The sequence below is a fragment of the Scylla paramamosain genome, chromosome 6, assembly GCF_035594125.1.
Source record: "Scylla paramamosain isolate STU-SP2022 chromosome 6, ASM3559412v1, whole genome shotgun sequence".
NCBI classification, from domain to species: Eukaryota; Metazoa; Arthropoda; class Malacostraca; order Decapoda; family Portunidae; genus Scylla; species Scylla paramamosain.
In genome coordinates this window covers 11617908-11636143 of record NC_087156.1, presented here as the reverse complement: position 1 = coordinate 11636143, position 18236 = coordinate 11617908, and the positions used below count along the sequence as shown (strand labels likewise).

At 38.2% G+C, this 18236-nt stretch overlaps 1 protein-coding gene across 7 annotated transcripts in view; it reads left to right on the top strand.

The window, feature by feature from the left end:
- The window catches only part of LOC135101306 (uncharacterized), a 164409-nt gene that overhangs the window by 12455 nt on the left and 133718 nt on the right, over positions 1 to 18236 (top strand). For 5 of the 7 annotated variants that reach the window (XM_064005114.1, XM_064005113.1, XM_064005110.1 and 2 more), the window contains exon 2: positions 7668 to 7721. The exons of the other annotated variants lie outside the window; for them this stretch is intronic. In XM_064005114.1, the coding sequence (XP_063861184.1) occupies positions 7668 to 7721 (54 nt within the window). The remainder of the gene's footprint in view (positions 1 to 7667; positions 7722 to 18236) is intronic. 7 annotated transcript variants of the gene reach the window in all.

Sequence of the window (18236 nt, the reverse complement as noted above, 5' to 3'; positions counted from 1 at the left end):
GATGGATGTTGTTTCCATTGTTCTTTTTTTTCTTGTTTTTCTTGTTCTTTTTGTTCTTTGTTTTCTTTGTATTCTTTTTGTCGTCGTCGTTGACCTTTTACATATTTGATCATCATCATCATCATCATCATCATCATCATCATCATCATCATCAGTGTTTTTCTTCCATGGCCAAGACTGTTGATTTGCATACTGTGTTTATATTGTTCAAAGTTTTATTCTCTTACCCCCCCTGAAAGTTTTCCTGGGAGCTATGATTAATTTTTGTTTGCGATCTCTCTCTCTCTCTCTCTCTCTCTCTCTCTCTCTCTCTCTCTCTCTCTCTCTCTCTCTCTCTCTCTCTCTCTCTCTCTCTCTCTCTCTCTCTCTCTCTCTCTCTCTCTCTCTCTCTCTCTCTCTCTCTCTCTCTCTCTGATTTTTAGGAATTTAAAAAGTAATTAATTAAGAAAGTTGTCTTTTTCAATTGCATAAAATTTTATATTCTTTTAACGTTTCATTTTGAAGTTTCTGGTAAAAATACGCAATCCATTTGGGAGATATTGATTTTGATGGTGTTTTGATATCAAAATGTTCCTTTTAAAAATTTTTTTAGTATATAGGTACTAGTGGTTAGTAACTTTTTGATATGTAAATGTTGTATTGAAATGCATTTCACGAGTTTGCAATTACAGTTAGGATCTTTTACCTTATTTCAACTGATATTCAATTCCTTTATAGTGTATGACGATAATACATAACTTCAAAACAATATGTTATCCAAGAATCCTCTTGAAATTTAGAGCACATTTTGTACTATTTTTCTGTTACAGTTTTGTGTACATAAATTTTTTTTTATCATAGGAAATGAAAATTTCTCTGCTAATTTAAATATTACATGTTTTAAATATTAAAACGTGCACAACACCCACGACTGGGAAATCCAAATGTCTATTTTTTTGTATTTACAAACCCATTTATTGTAAAAATGAAATCAAGAAGGACTCCTTAACATGTGAGAAGTGCCTGACAACCTACTATGGAAGGTGTGCTGTGTAAATCATGATTGTATAGGAGTGTGAAATAACCTGTTCACACTGATATCACTTACAGACAAGCCTTCAAGTACCTTGGTATTTCGTAGTAGTGGTTTAAATAATGTTTTGACTTGTTTAGATAATCATCAGAGAGAGAGAGAGAGAGAGAGAGTGGACAGGTAGGCAGGAAGGCAGACGGTCAAACAAACAGGCAGGGAGGCAAGCAAGCAAGGAGGCAGACAGACTAATGGGCGGGGAAAAAGGTGGATGGACATACAAAAAAGAAAGAAAGAAAGCAGGCAGACAGACAGGGTGACAGGGAAATAGTCAGCCTAACTTGAAGAGGATAGGCAGGCAAAGAAGCAGGCAGACAGGCAGGCAGGCAAAAATAGAAGGCAAGCAAGCAGACAGAGAAACAGACAAATAGACAGAGGGACAGATGGATGTGCGGGCAGACACAGACATGGACAAAGTAGTTTTAAATAGCAGCAGAAACTGGTATATTTCATTCTAAAGAATATATTTGCACAATTTTTTTGTAAAACACTTTAATAAATAGTTTACCGTGCCCTGCAGCGAGTACTTAACCAAAAGTCCAACTGAATTAGTCAGTGGGATATTAATACAGTATAATGTTTGCATAATATAAACGTATGCCTCTTCTGTTACTCGTATATTCTTTCATGATAACAATTACTGTAAGCAAAGAAAATGCATACATAGTGACCTAACTATATTTTTTCTCTCATGGCCTTGTATTTATGGTATGTAATTTTTCAGGCACAATATGTAGTTGTCATTGATTTCCTAAAACTACTAAATATACTAGAAGACAGACCCACTGACCCATACTTGTAAATATTGTTCCACTCGTAATGTTACACCTGACACACACACACAAACACAGTAGGAGGCAGTAGACACCTGCCGAAACGATAATTACTCCCAGTGAGGTCTAAAACACTGTTCAGGGGGTGCTGTGAACTTATCATTAAACCCAGCTGTGACCTCACTGAATGTTTCCCTTTGTGTCTCACAACACAAGGGGGCAGTCACAGCCTGCCCTCTAAAGACAACTCTCTTCCTCCACACAAAACTACAAGCACTAACAACACACACACCCTTCACTCAAAAATTTTAAAATCATCATGGCGACTCCTACACCAACCTTGGAGTCCCCATCAGGGGAGGGGACCATAAATGTCCCCAGGTCGGACTGCCTTTCTGTCGACGACCCTAAGTGTCTTGACACCCCCTTCAACTTTTTCTTCATTAACTTCTGCAACATTCGCGGTCTAAGATGTAATTTTCAATCTGTAGAACACCACCTCTCCTCTTCTAAACCTCATCTTCTTTTCCTCACTGAAACTCAGGTGTCTGAGACAACTGGCAGTAGCCCCTTTTCCGTTCCCTCCTACTTTCTCTATCCTCATTTTCGATCCAAAGCTGGATGCTGTGTTTATGTGCGCAATGACTTAACCTGCTCTCGTGCCTACGCTCTTGAATCTTCTGAGTTTTCCACCATCTGGCTACGACTACAGAGTCACTCTCATACTAAATTTATCTGTGCTGTATACCTCTCACCTAAGTCCTCTGACTATAAGAAATTCTTTGAGTACTTAACTTCCAAAGTGGAGCACATTCTGACCCTCTTCCCTTTTGCAGAGATCTCCATTCTTGGAGACTTCAATGTTCACCACCAGCTTTGGCTTTCCTCTCCCTTCAGTGACCATCCTGGTGAACTAGCCTACAACTTTGCTATCCTCCATGACCTAGAGCAATTGGTGCAACACCCTACTCGTATTCCTGACCGTCTTGGAGATACGTCCAACATTCTGGACCTTTTCCTGACCTCTAATCCTTCTGCTTATGCTGTCACCCTTTCTACTCCGTTGGGCTCCTCCAATCACAATCTCATATCTTTATCTTGTCCTATCACTCCGATCCCTCCTCAGGATCCGCTAAGCGAAGGTGCCTCTACCGTTTTGCCTCTGCTAGTTGGGGGGACCTGAGGAGGTATTTTGCTGATTTTCCTTGGAATGACTACTGCTTCTGTGTCAGAGACCTGTCTTTTTGTGCTGAGCGCATAACAGAGGTGATAGTGTCTGGCATGGAGGCATACATTCCTCACTCTTTTTCTCGTCCTAAACCTTCTAAACCTTGGTTTAACACAGCTTGTTCTCGTGCTATACATGATAGAGAGGTGGCCCACAAAAGGTACTTAAGCCTTCCATCACCAGAATCTCATGCACTTTATATTTCTGCCCGGAACCATGCCAAGTCTGTTCTTCAACTAGCCAAAAACTCCTTCATTAACAGAAAATGTCAAAACCTTTCAAGATTTAACTCCCCTCATGATTTCTGGCATCAAGCCAAAAATATCTCCAATAACTTTGCTTCTTCTTCTTTCCCTCCTCTATTTCAACCAGATGGCACCTCTGCTATCACATCTATTTCTAAAGCTGAACTCTTTGCTCAAACCTTTGCTAAAAACTCTAGCTTGGACGATTCTGGGCTTGTTCCTCCCTCTCCTCCACCCTCTGACTACTTCATGCCACTTATTAAAATTCTTCGCAATGATGTTTTCCATGCCCTCGCTGGCCTAAACCCTCGGAAGGCTTATGGACCTGATGGGGTCCCTCCTATTGTTCTCCGAAACTGTGCCTCCATGCTTGCACCTTGCCTAGTCAAACTCTTTCAGCTCTGTCTGTCAACATCTACCTTTCCTTCTTGCTGGAAGTTTGCTTACATTCAACCTGTTCCTAAAAAGGGTGACTGTTCTAATCCCTCAAACTACCGTCCTATTGCTTTAATTTCCTGCCTATCTAAAGTTTTTGAATCTATCCTCAACAGGAAGATTCTTAAATATCTATCACTTCACAACCTTCTATCTGATCACCAGTATGGGTTCCGTCAAGGCCGCTCTACTGGTGATCTTCTGGCTTTCGTTACTGAGTCTTGGTCATCCTCTTTTAGAGATTTTGGTGAAACTTTTGCTGTTGCCTTGGACATATCAAAAGCTTTTGATAGAGTGGCACAAAGCTTTCATTTCCAAACTACCCTCCTACGGTTTCTATCCTTCTCTCTGTAACTTCATCTCAAGTTTCCTTTCTGACCGTTCTATTGCTGCTGTGGTAGACGGTCACTGTTCTTCTCCTAAATCTATTAACAGTGGTGTTCCTCATGGTTCTGTCCTGTCACCCACTCTCTTCTTATTATTCATTAATGATCTTCTAAACCAAACTTCTCGTCCTATCCACTCTTACGCTGATGATACCACCCTGCACTTTTCCACGTCTTTTCATAGACATCCAACCCTTCAGGAGGTAAACATATCATGCAGGGAAGCCACAGAACGCCTGACTTCTGATCTTTCTAAAATATCTGATTGGGGCAGAGCAAACTTGGTATTGTTCAATGCCTCAAAAACTCAATTCCTCCATCTATCAACTCGACACAACCTTTCAGACAACTATCCCCTCTTGAATAACACTCAACTGTCCCCCTCTTCTACACTGAACATCCTCGGTCTGTCCTTTACTTATAATCTGAACTGGAAACTTCTCATCTCATCTCTAGCTAAAACAGCTTCTATGAAGCTAGGTGTTCTGAGACGTCTACGCCAGTTTTTCTCACCCCCCCAGCTGCTAACTCTGTACAAGGGCCTTATCCGTTCATGTATGGAGTATGCTTCACATGTCTGGAGGGGGTTCCACTCATACTGCTCTTCTAGACCAGGGTGCCAAAAATCATGAGCACAGCTGCCAATAAAATATTGCGAGACCTGGCAACTCTGGGTTGGTATGCATGGCTTGACGTGATGCTAAGATGCCTCTCTATTTGTTAGGTCATATGTAATATACTGGAACCATCCTTAGCGTGCAAGGCTACCAATTGTCACTGGCAATATCACCAAACGTGTCAAATAATATTGTCCATTGTGTCAGAATGTAGACCTCTTTAAAATAAAGATAATTTGGTAGCTACTGTACAATATCCACTTGGAGAGAGAAAGGGACAGATACCATCAAAACATCCATCCCACCACACTCTCAGCCCCGGTTAATGTTCTGCCACCTCGAGCAGCAGCCACATAGATTTACAGATTGCTGAAAAAAAAGAAGCATAGAAATAAAATAGGTAATTGTGGTAGATGTACCTTTGTTATTCCTTCTTTAGTGTAGAGCAGTGTGTAGTGACTGTAGTCTCCTGAGTGCCCTAAAGAGGATCCTAGCTATAAATAATTTGGTAAAACTGACGGAATCATTCAAGCAGCTTTTCTTGGATACTGTGTGTGTGTGTGTATTTGTCTGTTGGTGAATCATTGCATGTGCTGATGGCACCTTCATTAACAACCAAAGGCTCATTGTCATAAAATATTATTGCAGAGAAGCAAATCAACATAAAAGCGCTCCCACAGTCTGATGGGGCCAAGTCTTACGACCACAGAATACCTCGAACCTGCTATTTTCTATATTGATAGTTCTGGAGAGAGAGAGAGAGAGAGAGAGAGAGAGAGAGAGAGAGAGAGAGAGAGAGAGAGAGAGAGAGAGAGAGAGAGAGAGAGAGAGACGAAGCTGATATGATAGATCAGTTAATATGATTATGAGCACTGGATCCCATGAAGGACAACTAGAGGGACAGGAGAGGGTAAGGTACTTTTGTAGGGGAAGTACTGGGGGCTTGGTATAAACTCTACGAAACTGTACTGGAGCTTTCATCACAACTCTGTTATTATTATTATTATTATTATTATTATTATTATTATTATTATTATTATTATTATTTTTATTATTATTATTATGTCAGTTTTCATTACAAACCTTAACAGTCAAGACATTTAATAGTCATTCCTATGCAGAGATAAATGATGGGAGAGAGAGAGAGAGAGAGAGAGAGAGAGAGAGAGAGAGAGAGAGAGAGAGAGAGAGAGAGAGAGAGAGATGTACATTGAAAGTATATTTGCATAAAAAGTCGATAAGTGGCCTAAATATTCCGAGGGCTCGCTGGTCTTAAGTGTAAGTAGCAAATAAAAAGGCTCATCAGCTTGGTGTTCATTAGCATGCCTTCATCAGACGTGTGATTACTCGTGTGTTCAGACGACAGGAGATTGAATTACACATAGTAAATGCTTTTAATGAGGCTATTTATTTATATATTTGTTTATTAGCTGGTCTTTAGATGAGAGAGAGAGAGAGAGAGAGAGAGAGAGAGAGAGAGAGAGAGAGAGAGAGAGAGAGAGATTGGTAATTGGTCAAAAGAATAACATCTGCAATTTTTTCTTTTATAATGCAAAGCTTTTAAGAATATCAAAGTGTTCATTAATTAACCTGCACTCTTTTCAATTACACTTTTTGACATAAATTGTTTTTGCTTTGAAGAGAGCAATGGTGATAGAATCTAAGCAGATGTTGTCATGTTTGTTGTTTTGCTGTTAAAAATTTTTCTTTATGAATGTGTAGTATTGAAGTAGCAAAGACATTGTAGAAAACACTAACATCTAGAGCTTCATTACTATGTTTTCAGGGAAAATATGAGAAAATCGTGTGAATCTTGCCATGGTGGGAAAGACGGCCTCCTGTGGGAGCTTATCAAAAGAGCGTCTGGCAATGGTTTGGTAAGCAGTGGGACTAAAAAAAAATAGGATGCCTTTGGTAATGCGTATATAGGAATATTATTGCCAGTGAAACACTACCTTGGCTTTGCAGTGAAGCTTTTCTATTCAGATGACTGCAGGAACTGAAATATGTAGACACAACTATACTAGGCAGGTCCTGTGAAAGGTATCACACTAAATGTATTGCTTCATCTAGACGAGTTAGCAGCACAAGCATGAAGTAGGGTGGATCTCACAGGTGTTCGCTTTTGTTGAGATCCTTACCAAGAATCAGTGACATCCAGAACCAACAGCAACTACAATATCTTTGTGGTCTCTGGAGGCTTTGTTGTTGTTGTTGTTTTGTTGTGTAAGACATTATAGGGAACATTCTGCGTCCTCGCAGTAACCACACGAAAAGGCAGGTATCTAACTAGGAACGGTCAGAGAGTGTTTGTTGTTGTTGTTATCAGAACCACAAACGGAGGAAGGTGGATGTGTTGTATTACTGAACAATAATAAAGAAAGAAGAATAGATGAGTCAGGCCACTTTGGCAGAGATACTTAAGATGGATTTTCATGTTTTGTGCCGTGAATACTTTTTATGGCTAGATTGAAGTGGTACTTATTATTTTCCAAGTATATCCTTGCTGTTGTTTTTAGGTTTGTACCGCTGAATGTTGGGAAGCTTGCATTTATTATTTTTGCTTCTTTTTATTTTGTTATTTAATCTTGTTATATATGTAATTGTGCTTGTTCGTTTTATTTTGTTGCAGCTGTTGTGCATGTTTAATATTCTTAGTGTTTGAAGTGTGTTCTGTTTTCAGTGTTGTTTTTCTTGTATCCATGTGTTCTTGCTTGGAGGAATTTAACATGTTTTATTGATGACATTTCATGTTTTTCTTCAGAATTTATTCTTTCCTTTTTTGTTCATGTGTATGTTGTAACTCATGCAGTAAAAGATTTGTGGTGGTTCTGTTTATGATGCTTCATTTTTAGCTCTTTTTAGAATAGTCAAGCTGCATCACTTTTCTATGTGGATGTTTTGATATTTTCAGGAAAGGATGGCAGGTGGTGCCGCGGTGAACACTGCCAACACGTGCAGGAGGAAAGTGAGTACCTGCTTCATCACATGATGTGCACTCTGTTTTGGAACTCGCTGTTAAACTTTTTTTTTCCATGTCAACTAAAACCTGTCACTGTTGCCTGTCTTTCTCCTGTCTGCTTCCCATGAATCTATGAAGGAAAGAAAGGATGTGCTTCCATGTTATCGTGTCAGTAGTATTATCCATTGAAGGATTAGTTTAAATATTTTTCCAAAGTGTTGTTTTGTCTCCCATTTTTGTGCCTTCCCAGGGTATATATATATGAAAGAAGAAAGAATGTAAATTTAGTCTATAATATTCATTGCAACATCTTACAGGAAAAAAAGTCTTCTGTGGATTAACCGAGAATCTTTTTCTAAACTATAATTTTTGTATTCCAGTCTTCGTGTGCTTATTTTAGTGTATGCATAGAAAAAAAGAAGGATACAAAATCATATATTTTCTATAATAGTGTCATCTTGTTGGTGTAAATATTTACTTAGAGATTCAGTTGAAACCTAACAATTAGCTGTCATTTTTGCGTTCATTTTTTTTTTCGTATATATCTTTTTATGTACGAATATATGAGTGAAAAAAGGAAAGATGCAGTTAGAAAAAATTTTCCACAATACCAGGAATATTCACTTGAGGACTTTTTTAGGTAACAAATATCAGATCTTCTAATTTATCTGTTTATTTATCTTTTACTGCATTTTACCATTATGTAGATTAATAATATTTTGCATGTTATGATAAAGTGTCTTTGGAAACTATTTCTGTAACAATTTATATTTAGTGTGAATTTGATTTCCATGTAAAAAAGAAAAAAAATTTCCTTGTCTGGAGAAAACATATTTACATTTTCTTTGTTCAATTGGTATTGATATTATTTTTAACTCTGATTTCCCGGGAAGCGTTACCACCATGATATTTATGACCTAACCTAAGGTAACTTTTTAGCGTCATAACCTTTGTTGCAGCTTTATTTAAGTAAAATCAAAGAGAGGAAAGCTTGTATTGTTCTGTGAAGTCTTCTTATTTGCCTCTGTGTTTGTTGATTGTCACCTTGAAAAGTCAAAGTGACGTGGGCCTTGATGACTAGAGCTGGCCCACACTATTTGTCTCCCTTTTTTTTAGAGGCTCGTCATTGTAGATTTCTGAAAATATTTGTTTCATCACGTTTTTATTTTCCTTGTCAGCGAATGAAAGAAAATTTATAATTTTCTTTATCATTTAGTAAGGTATTAAATATCTTTTGAGGGATTATTTCCCTAGCAGAGTGAGGGGTTTATATTTTTGTTACTGCACATCTCTGCACCCCACCGCTCCCGCCTGGCCCTAGAGGATACAACAATGATTTGGCCAGGACCACCTTTTGGTGTCCATCGCACATAAAAATTTTGATTTCAGTTTCGGAAACACTTCTTGGTAACTTTTGAAGGCGTATCTTATTTTATGTAATTTCTTCGTCAGACTAACCTTTTTTGCTGTATTTTGCATATTTTGATTTATAGGGATGTGGGCGAAGATTTCTGCCTCGCAACTCTTGCAACTATCACCTCATCACCACAGATTGGGCTCTAGCGGGAAAATGTGTGAAATATTTCCCATAACTCACTTCCTATACAGGATAGCTAGTCTTGGTTGACACCCTCAGACTCAGCAGTGACTGTAGAACGGAGATGTGTTGTAAAAAACTTGACAAAACAAAAAAAGAGAATGGTATTACGATGAGTTGAACTGTGAAGATGTAAAAAAAAATGTTCATAACATGTTTTCCGTATGGCTGCTATTTTCAAATGTTAATCATTGAATTGAATACAGATAGCAAAACAGAGTCAATATGGGTAGATATTAAGGAATGATCACAGGAAGTAGTAATGGGAGTAGTGTATAGGCCACCGAACAGTACAAAGGAAATTAACACCTCACTGTGGCAGGAAATAAATAGAGAAGGAAGGTACAGTCAGGTATTTGTGGTAGGAGATTTTAATTTTAGGAATATCGACTGGAGCCTGATGGTGGGTAACATGGAAGTAGAGGAATTTCTGAAGGTAATTCAGGATAATTCTTTAAAATAGATAATCGTAGAACTCACAAGGGATAACAATATTCTAGATATAATTCTTACTAACATGGAGGAAGCAGTCACATAGGTAAAGGTTCGAGGACAGTTAGGTAATAGTGACCATTGGGAAATTAGGTACACATTAAAATGGGAAGAAACTTTTAGAAGCAAAAACACTAGTAAAATACCTGACTTTACAAGAGCAGATTTTGAGGAATTAAAAAGGTACCTCCAAGGAGTTGACTGGCAATGGATGGAGGGTGAGGTCAGGTCAGGGACGGAGTTTAGAGAGATAAGGAAGGATGAGAGAGGTGAGGTGAGGTGTGAAGGTGTATGACAAGAGGAGGGAAGATTTGTCTGTAAGGGGTGGAGGAGAGAGAGATGGGGAGATAGGTATGAGTATGTTGGAGGGTCAAGTCATGCTGAAATGGGAGAGGTGAGGTCGAGGCAAGTAGATGAGGGAGTGGAGAGGATGGAACTGGCCGAGATGAGGGGATTAGGTGAAGTAAATGTAGATGAGTTGTATAAATATTTCGTAGATAAATTCCATACATGTCAGTTAGCAAACATCCCGTATAGAACAATAAAATCACAGAAAAATAACCCTAAATGAATGACTGCTAGGTTAAAACATTATAAAGGGCAGAAGAAGTATATATAAGAGATTAAGGGCAGGTGAAGATGTTTTAAGGTCATAATATAATGAATTAGTTAAAACAGTTAGGAGGTCAACAAGGGTACTTATGAATTAAAGGTAGCCAGCCAGGCGAAGATGGACCCCAAGGGATTTTATCAGGTATACAGGACAAAGAATAAGGATACTATAGGTCCATTAAAGGCAGCAGATGGGGAGCTGGTTAGTTCTGGGGAGGAGATAAGTAAAATTCTGAATGAGTATTTTTTAACTATCTTCACCCAGAAAAACATGCAGGATATGCCAAATAGTGAACAGATGTTTAGAGCAGATGAGAATGAGAAGCTGACAGATATTTCCATGACTAAGGAGATCATGGAACAGTAGATAGATAGGCTAAAAAAGTTCAAGATACCAGGACCAGATGAAATATATCCCAGAGTACTTAATAAATGCAGAGAGGTTATTAGTGAGCTGTTAGTCTCTGTCTTTAGGAAATCATTTCAATTAGGTGAGGTACCAGTAATGTGGAGGCAGGCTAATGTAGTACCCATCTTTAAGAAAGGAGATAAAACTTTAGCATCTAATTATAGACCTGTCAGCTTAACCACAGTTGTGAGTAAAATATTGGAGTCAATAATAGCGAGGAACATTAGGGAGCATTTAGACAAACATAACTTGATAAATCAGTCACAGCATGGTTTCACGAAGAAGTCTTGCCTGACGAACTTGTTAAGTTTTTACAGTAAAGTGTACAAGGCAGTAGATAATGGTGATAGTTATGATATCTTATATCTGGACTTTAGTAAAGCTTTTGACAAGGTACCCCATCAGAGACTCCTGAGAAAGGTTGGGGCACACAGGATAGATGGGAAGGTGTTAGGATGTATAAGGTCATGGCTAAGTGACAGGCGACAAAGAGCTGTTATAAATGGCTCTAAATCTGAGTGGGGTCTTGTAATTAGCGGGATGCCACAGGGATCAGTATTAGGGCCATTGTTGTTTTTAATATATATCAATGACTTGGATAGTGGAATTAGTAGTGATGTTAGTAAATTTGCAGATGACACAAAGATAGATTAATTAGGTCAGAATCGGATGCCATCGCCTTGCAGGCAGATTTAGAGAAGATGAATGAATGGACGGACAGATGGCAAATGCAGTTTAATATCAACAAATGCAAAGTACTTAGGGTAGGTAGAGGAAACCCACACAGTAGATACACAATGTTTTAAACAACAAAACTCTGGTAGGTACAGGGTACGAGAAAGATTTAGGAGTTATAGTTCTGAACTTCGTCTAGGAAAGCAATGCATAGAGGGCAGAAACGGCAAATAGTGTATTAGGATTAACTTTTAGGAACGGTAAAAGAAGATGGCCTGAAGTAATATTAAAGTTATATTTGGTGCTGGTCAGATCTCATCAAGGTTACACTGTGCAGTTTTGGTCCCCACATTACAGGAAAGATATAGGTCTATTAGAATCAGTACAGAGGAGAATGACTAAAAGGATACAGAGGATGAGGAGCATTCCTTATGAGGCAAGATTAAAGCTGTTAAATTTGCATTCTTTATAGGGATGTAGGTGAAGAGGGGACCTGATAGAAGTCTTTAAGAGATGAAAAAAAAAGTGCATTTTTACTTCTAATGAAATCAAATTATTGTTCATGATGATCAAATAAAAGAAAGAACACATACCAGATTACACCGGCATAGAGAAAAAACTGCAGGAGCAACAACAACAAATTAGCAACATGAACAACAACAGAAAGAAGAAAAATGAGAAGAAGAACAAGAATAAGAATAATAAGAATAGCAGCAATAGTAATTGCAATAATAACAACAATAGCATCATCAACAACAATAACAACAAAGGGAATAAATTTCTTTGTATCCAACAGGAGCAGAAAACATCATGGCTTTAGCATCCAAGAAGTGTGGATGTCTTAAGTTACAGAAATATTAATATAAAAGAAACATTTTTAGAGAAATAGTAAATATAAGTAATTATTCATACGATAAACACAAAAATGGAAATTAATGATTCAAAGTAAATATTATGAAGAGATTAGATAAAAATACGAATAGGTGTAAGAGAGAAATTTGAACAACAAAAGCAAAAAATGAGTAATTCAGTTAAGCATAACAAAATAATCATAGCGTCAACAAATAAAGAGAGATGTAAATAATAAAGGGGAGAAATAAGCATACATTATTATTACTATTATTTTTTAGTTAACAATTTAATACAGGAGCATCATATCATTTGAGAGAGAGAGAGAGAGAGAGAGAGAGAGAGAGAGAGAGAGAGAGAGAGAGAGAGAGAGAGAGAGAGAGCACGCGTTGCAGTGTTCGTTCATCTTGCATATTAATGAGGAGCTCAAGGGCATGATGGTGGATTACAGGGAGAGAGGTGAGGGAGAACAAGGGTGAGAGGAGAGAGAGGAGAGGAGAGAGAGGGAGAGGCAGGCTGAGGACAGAGTGAGTGCTGGGTGTGGAGAGATGGGGAAGAGTAAGTGAGAAATAAGGTGAAGGCAGCGTATATGAGAGAGAGAGAGAGAGCGAGAGAGAGAGAGAGAGAGAGAGAGAGAGAGAGAGAGAGAGAGAGAGAGAGAGAGAGAGAGAGAGAGAGAGAGAGAGAGAGAGAGGGTGATGTTTACTACGAAGACAACAGAAAAAGAATAAAGGAAAAAAATAGAGTGAGAAAAGAGTGAGGGAAGGTGAGAGGAACATCAAGGTGTAGAGACAAAGGGTGAGGGAAGGCACGGGAGATCAGGAAGACTGATGCAAATGAAGAACAGGAAAAGAAAAGTAAAGAGAGGGAGGTAAGACTCTCATTTAAGTCATGCTGATACAGTTTGGTCTTGCTGGACAAAGCCTGTGATAACTTGTACTGTACAGAAAATGAATGAGTCAGGCATGACTTTCCTTCCTTTATTTCAACTAGACGGCACCACTGCTATCACATCTATTTCTAAAGCTGAACTCTTCACTCAGACCTTTGCTAAAAATTCTACCTTGGACGATTCTGGGCTTGTTCCTCCCTCTCCTCCACCCTCTGACTACTTCATTCTACTTGTTAAAATTCTTCACAATGATGTTTTCCATGCCCTCACTGGCCTAAACCCTGGGAGGGCTTATGGACCTGATGGGGTATCGCCTATTGTTCTCCGATACTGTGCCTCTGTGCTTTCACCTTACCTAGTCAAACTCTTTCAGCTCTGTCTGTCAACATCTACTTTTCCTTCTTGTTGGAAGTTTGCCTATATTCAGCCTGTTCTTAAAAAGGGTGACTGTTCTAATCCCTCAAACTACCATCCTATTGCTTTAATTTACTGCCTATCTAAAGTTTTTGAATCGGTCATCAACAGGAAGATTCTTAAACATCTATCACTTCACTACCTTCTATCTGATCACCAGTATGGGTTCCGTCAAGGCCGCTCTACTGGTGATCTAGCTTTCCTTACTGAGTGTTGGTCATCCTCTTTTAAAGATTTTGGTGAAACTTATGCTTTTGCCTTGGAGATATCAAAAGTTTTTGACAGTCTGGCACAAACCCTTGATTTCCAAACTACTGTCCTACAGCTTCTATCCTTCTCTCTGCAATTTAATATCAATAAATGCAAAGTACTTAGTATAGGTAGAAGAAACCCACACTGTAGATACACATTAAACAACCAAACTCTGGTAGGTACAGGGTACGAGAAAGATTTATGAATTATAGTTAGCTCTGAACTCTGTCTAGGAAAACAATGCATAGAAACCAGAAACAGGGCAAATAGGGTACTAGGATTAATTTTTAGGAGTGTTAAAAGCAGAAGGCCAGAAGTAATGTTAAAGTTATACTTGGTGCTGGTCAGACCTCATCTAGATTACGCTGTGCAGTTCTGGTCCCCACATTACAGGAAAGATATAGGTCTATTAGAATCAGTACAGAGGAGAATGACTAAAAGAGTACAGGGGATGAGGAGTATTCCTTATGAGGCGAGATTTAAGTTGTTAAATTTACATTCTTTAGAGAGAGATGTAGGTTAAGAGGGGACCTGATAGAAGTCTTTAAGTGGTATAAGAGTTATAACAAGGGGGATGTAAGCAAAATTCTTAGGATCAGCAACCAGGGTAGAATAAGAAATAACGGGTTCAAGCTTGAAAAATTTAGGTTTAGGAAGGAATTTAGGTTTAGGAAAAAATTGGTTCTCTAATAGAGTGATAGATGAATGGAACAGACTCAGTAATCATGTTGTTAGTGCTAGGACATTAGAGAGCTTTAAGAGAAGATTAGACAGGTTTATAGATGGGGATGATAGATGGAAATAGGTAGGTATATTTCATACAGGGACTGCCACGTGTAAGCCTGGTCGCTTCTTGCAGCTTCCCTTATTTCTTATGTTCTTATGTTCTCTGTAACTTCATCATCACCTGGTATTGTTCAGTGCTTCGAAAACTCAATTCCCCCACCTATCAACTTGACACAACCTTCCAGACAACTATCCCCTCTTCTTCAATGACACTCAACAGTCCCCCTCTTCTACACTGAACATCCTCAGTCTGCCCTTTACTTATAATCTGAACTGGAAACTTCACATCTCATCTCTTGCTGAAACAGCTTCAATGAAGTTAGGCATTCTGAGACATCTCTGCCAGTTTTTCTCACCCCCTCCAGCTGCCAATTGTACAAGGGCCTTATCTGTCCATGTATGGAGTATTCTTCACATGTCTGGGAGGGGGGGATTTCTCTCATACCACTCTTCTAGACAGGATGGAATCAAAAGCTTTTCTCCTCATCAACTCCTCTCCTCCAACTGACTGTCTTTAGCCTCTCTCTCATCGCCGCAGTGTTGCATCTCTAGCTGTCTTCCACCACTATTTTCATGCTAACTGCTCCTCTGATCTTGCTAACTGCATGCCTCCTCTCCTCCTACAGCCTTGCTGCACAAGACTTTCTTCTTTCTCTCACCCCTATTCTGTCCACCTCTCTAATGCAAGAGTTAACCAGTATTCTCAATCATTCATCCCTTTCTCTGGTAAACTCTGTAACACCCTGCCTACTTCTGTATTTCCACCTCCCTATGACTTGAATTCCTTCAAGAGGGAGGTTTCAAGACACTTATCCTTCAATTTTTGACTACTGCTTTGGACCCTTTTCTGGGACTGGTATCTCAGTTTTTTTTTTTTTTTTGTTGCCCTTAGGCAGTGTCCCTTTTACATAAAAAAAATATCAATATGGTATAGAACTAAATTATAATATATATATATATATATATATATATATATATATATATATATATATATATATATATATATATATATATATATATATATATATATATATATAACCCACTTAGGCTTTTTTTATGTCAACCCTTAGTCAGGATGATCACCATGACCAGAATTATTTTTAGTTGGTGTTGATTGTTGTGCCACTACACTTATTGAACACCATTTGCTCCTATCGAAGAAAACTTAATATAAGATCATCGATTATGAACTGATGTAAAGAGTTTTGTTTTCTAACTTGCCTTGATATATAAAATTGTTGAAATTTTCTAAAGTTACAAAATTTACTGAGTCCTGTGAAATTTTCAACTTTTTTGGGGGGTATTTAAAAATTCTAACATAAATACGTTAAAATATAAATTATTGACAATTTTTTTCAAGTCACATGTTTTAAGAATTTCAACATACGTTAAAGTGAAGTATACCAGTCATTTGGTTACTTGATGCAACAAACAATTGTAATAAAAAAATCAAACTGGCATTATCCAACTAGGTTGACTTTAGAAAACAGATTGAGAAGAATTAATGAGTAAATGCTTTTGGTTGATTGACAGTCATTGACCTCTTGTTAATTACAGGGAAGGGAATTTTTTATTTTATTTTACTGATTATGTCGAGTAATAATAGAAAAGTTTGGCTTAATATAAATGTATTCATGGGTTTTCTTGTTGCCATGGTAAGTTAATTTATTAATTGCTTCAGTCTCTCTCTCTCTCTCTCTCTCTCTCTCTCTCTCTCTCTCTCTCTCTCTCTCTCTCTCTCTCTCTCTCTCTCTCTCTCTCTCTCTCTCTCTCTCTCTCTCTCTTTCAAAATTCCATCATATTCATCACTTTATTGGCGCTCCCTCCACCTCACTCACAGAGCGCGGGGCGAGGTGGTGAGCAGGGCGCCAGAGAGCAAAGAAAGATATGAAGACAGAAAATTAGGTTTGGGAAAGACAGCGGTGGGTCAGCGAGCGGTGGGTTATGCGGCGACGTAAAGGGAAGAGCCGTGTGTGGAAGGCGTCTGCGAGGAGGCTACTTGGCCGCTCATAATTTAAGTCTGAGCTGGGAGAAGCAGTGAACTGCGAAATAGGGAGGAGCAATGTAGGGAGGAGTGAATGAATAATTCAAGACGCATGGTAAGGAAAGGGGAAGAATGTGTAGGGCTAGAAGGGGAAGAAGGAAGAGGCTTAGATTAAAGAGTAAAGATGAGGCATCTTCTTTTCATTATTTATGGATTATCCCTTTTATGGTGAGTAAAAAGAAAATATATAAGTAATAATTTATTGGTGATCAGTAATATTAGTAACATGTTTACTTAAATTAAACCACCACATGCTTCTTTCTTTTATATTGGCGTCTGTTGAGGGTGGCTAGGAGTGATCACACTTCAGGCTGGGAGGCGGGGAGCCAGCATCTTTGCCTATCTTATAGCCCCTCTTTCTTGTAAGGTGCCTGGTGACGCAAATTGCATAAACGCACATTTTTCTTAAACGCTTATAAAATGTACACTATAAAAAATAATTATAAATTTTACAGAAAATTCACTGGCAGTCAGGCTGCCAGTGAATTTTCTGTAAAATATACAGTTATCTGTAAACAAGAATTTCTAATAAATAACATTTTCTGTAAATTTTAAATGTTTTTGTATTTTTTCCTTGTAAATTATCACAGGATTTTTCTGTATACCATTTACAGAAATTACTTGTCACAAAAAAAAAGGGGAAAATTTATTTCTCAATTTTAGTCTTTCTTACTGGAACAGTACTGGTAAACAGTATTTGTAGTTTACATGAACTTGTGAACAACATAACAGTATCAATTTCTTAAGAAATTTCTAGTTAATATCCATATTGAGTACACTTGATAATAGCAGTACAGCACATAGATCCTTCATATATCAAACTAATTTGGAAAGTCTGGGTAAAAAAAAAAAAAAGATACATCTAATGACTCATTGACATCTGACCCTTTTTTTTGTACTTGCCAAATTTTCTCTGTACATCAGAAAAAAAGTTTGTATACTTGTGTATGTGTACTACTGTATATGCAGTTAAGACAATACAGTACATACGTATCAAATTATGACTTTAGATACAAATGGTAGACATTGCATTGCTGCTGCTCTCACTAAACATTACTGTTTACAATTGCCAGCTGATCACATGCCTGAATACCTGCTGGCCAACTGAACCATGCACCACATATTAATAAACTGTATTCAGCATACACTGCCGAAACAATAATTACTCCCAGTGATCTCTAAAGCACTGTTCAGGGGATGCTGTGAACTTATCATTAAACCCAGCTGTGACCTCACTGAACGTTTCCCTTTGTGTCTCACAACACAAGGGGGCAGTCACAGCCTGCCCTCTAATGACAACTCTCTTCCTCCACACAAAACTACAAGCACCTAAGAACACACACACCCTTCACTGAAAAATTTTAAAATTATCATGGCGACTCCTACACCAGCCTCAGAGTCTCCATCTGGGGAGCGGACCATAAATGTCCCTAGGTAGGACTGCCTTTCTGTTGACGACCCTAAGAGTCTTGACACCCGCCTCAACTTTTTCTTCATTA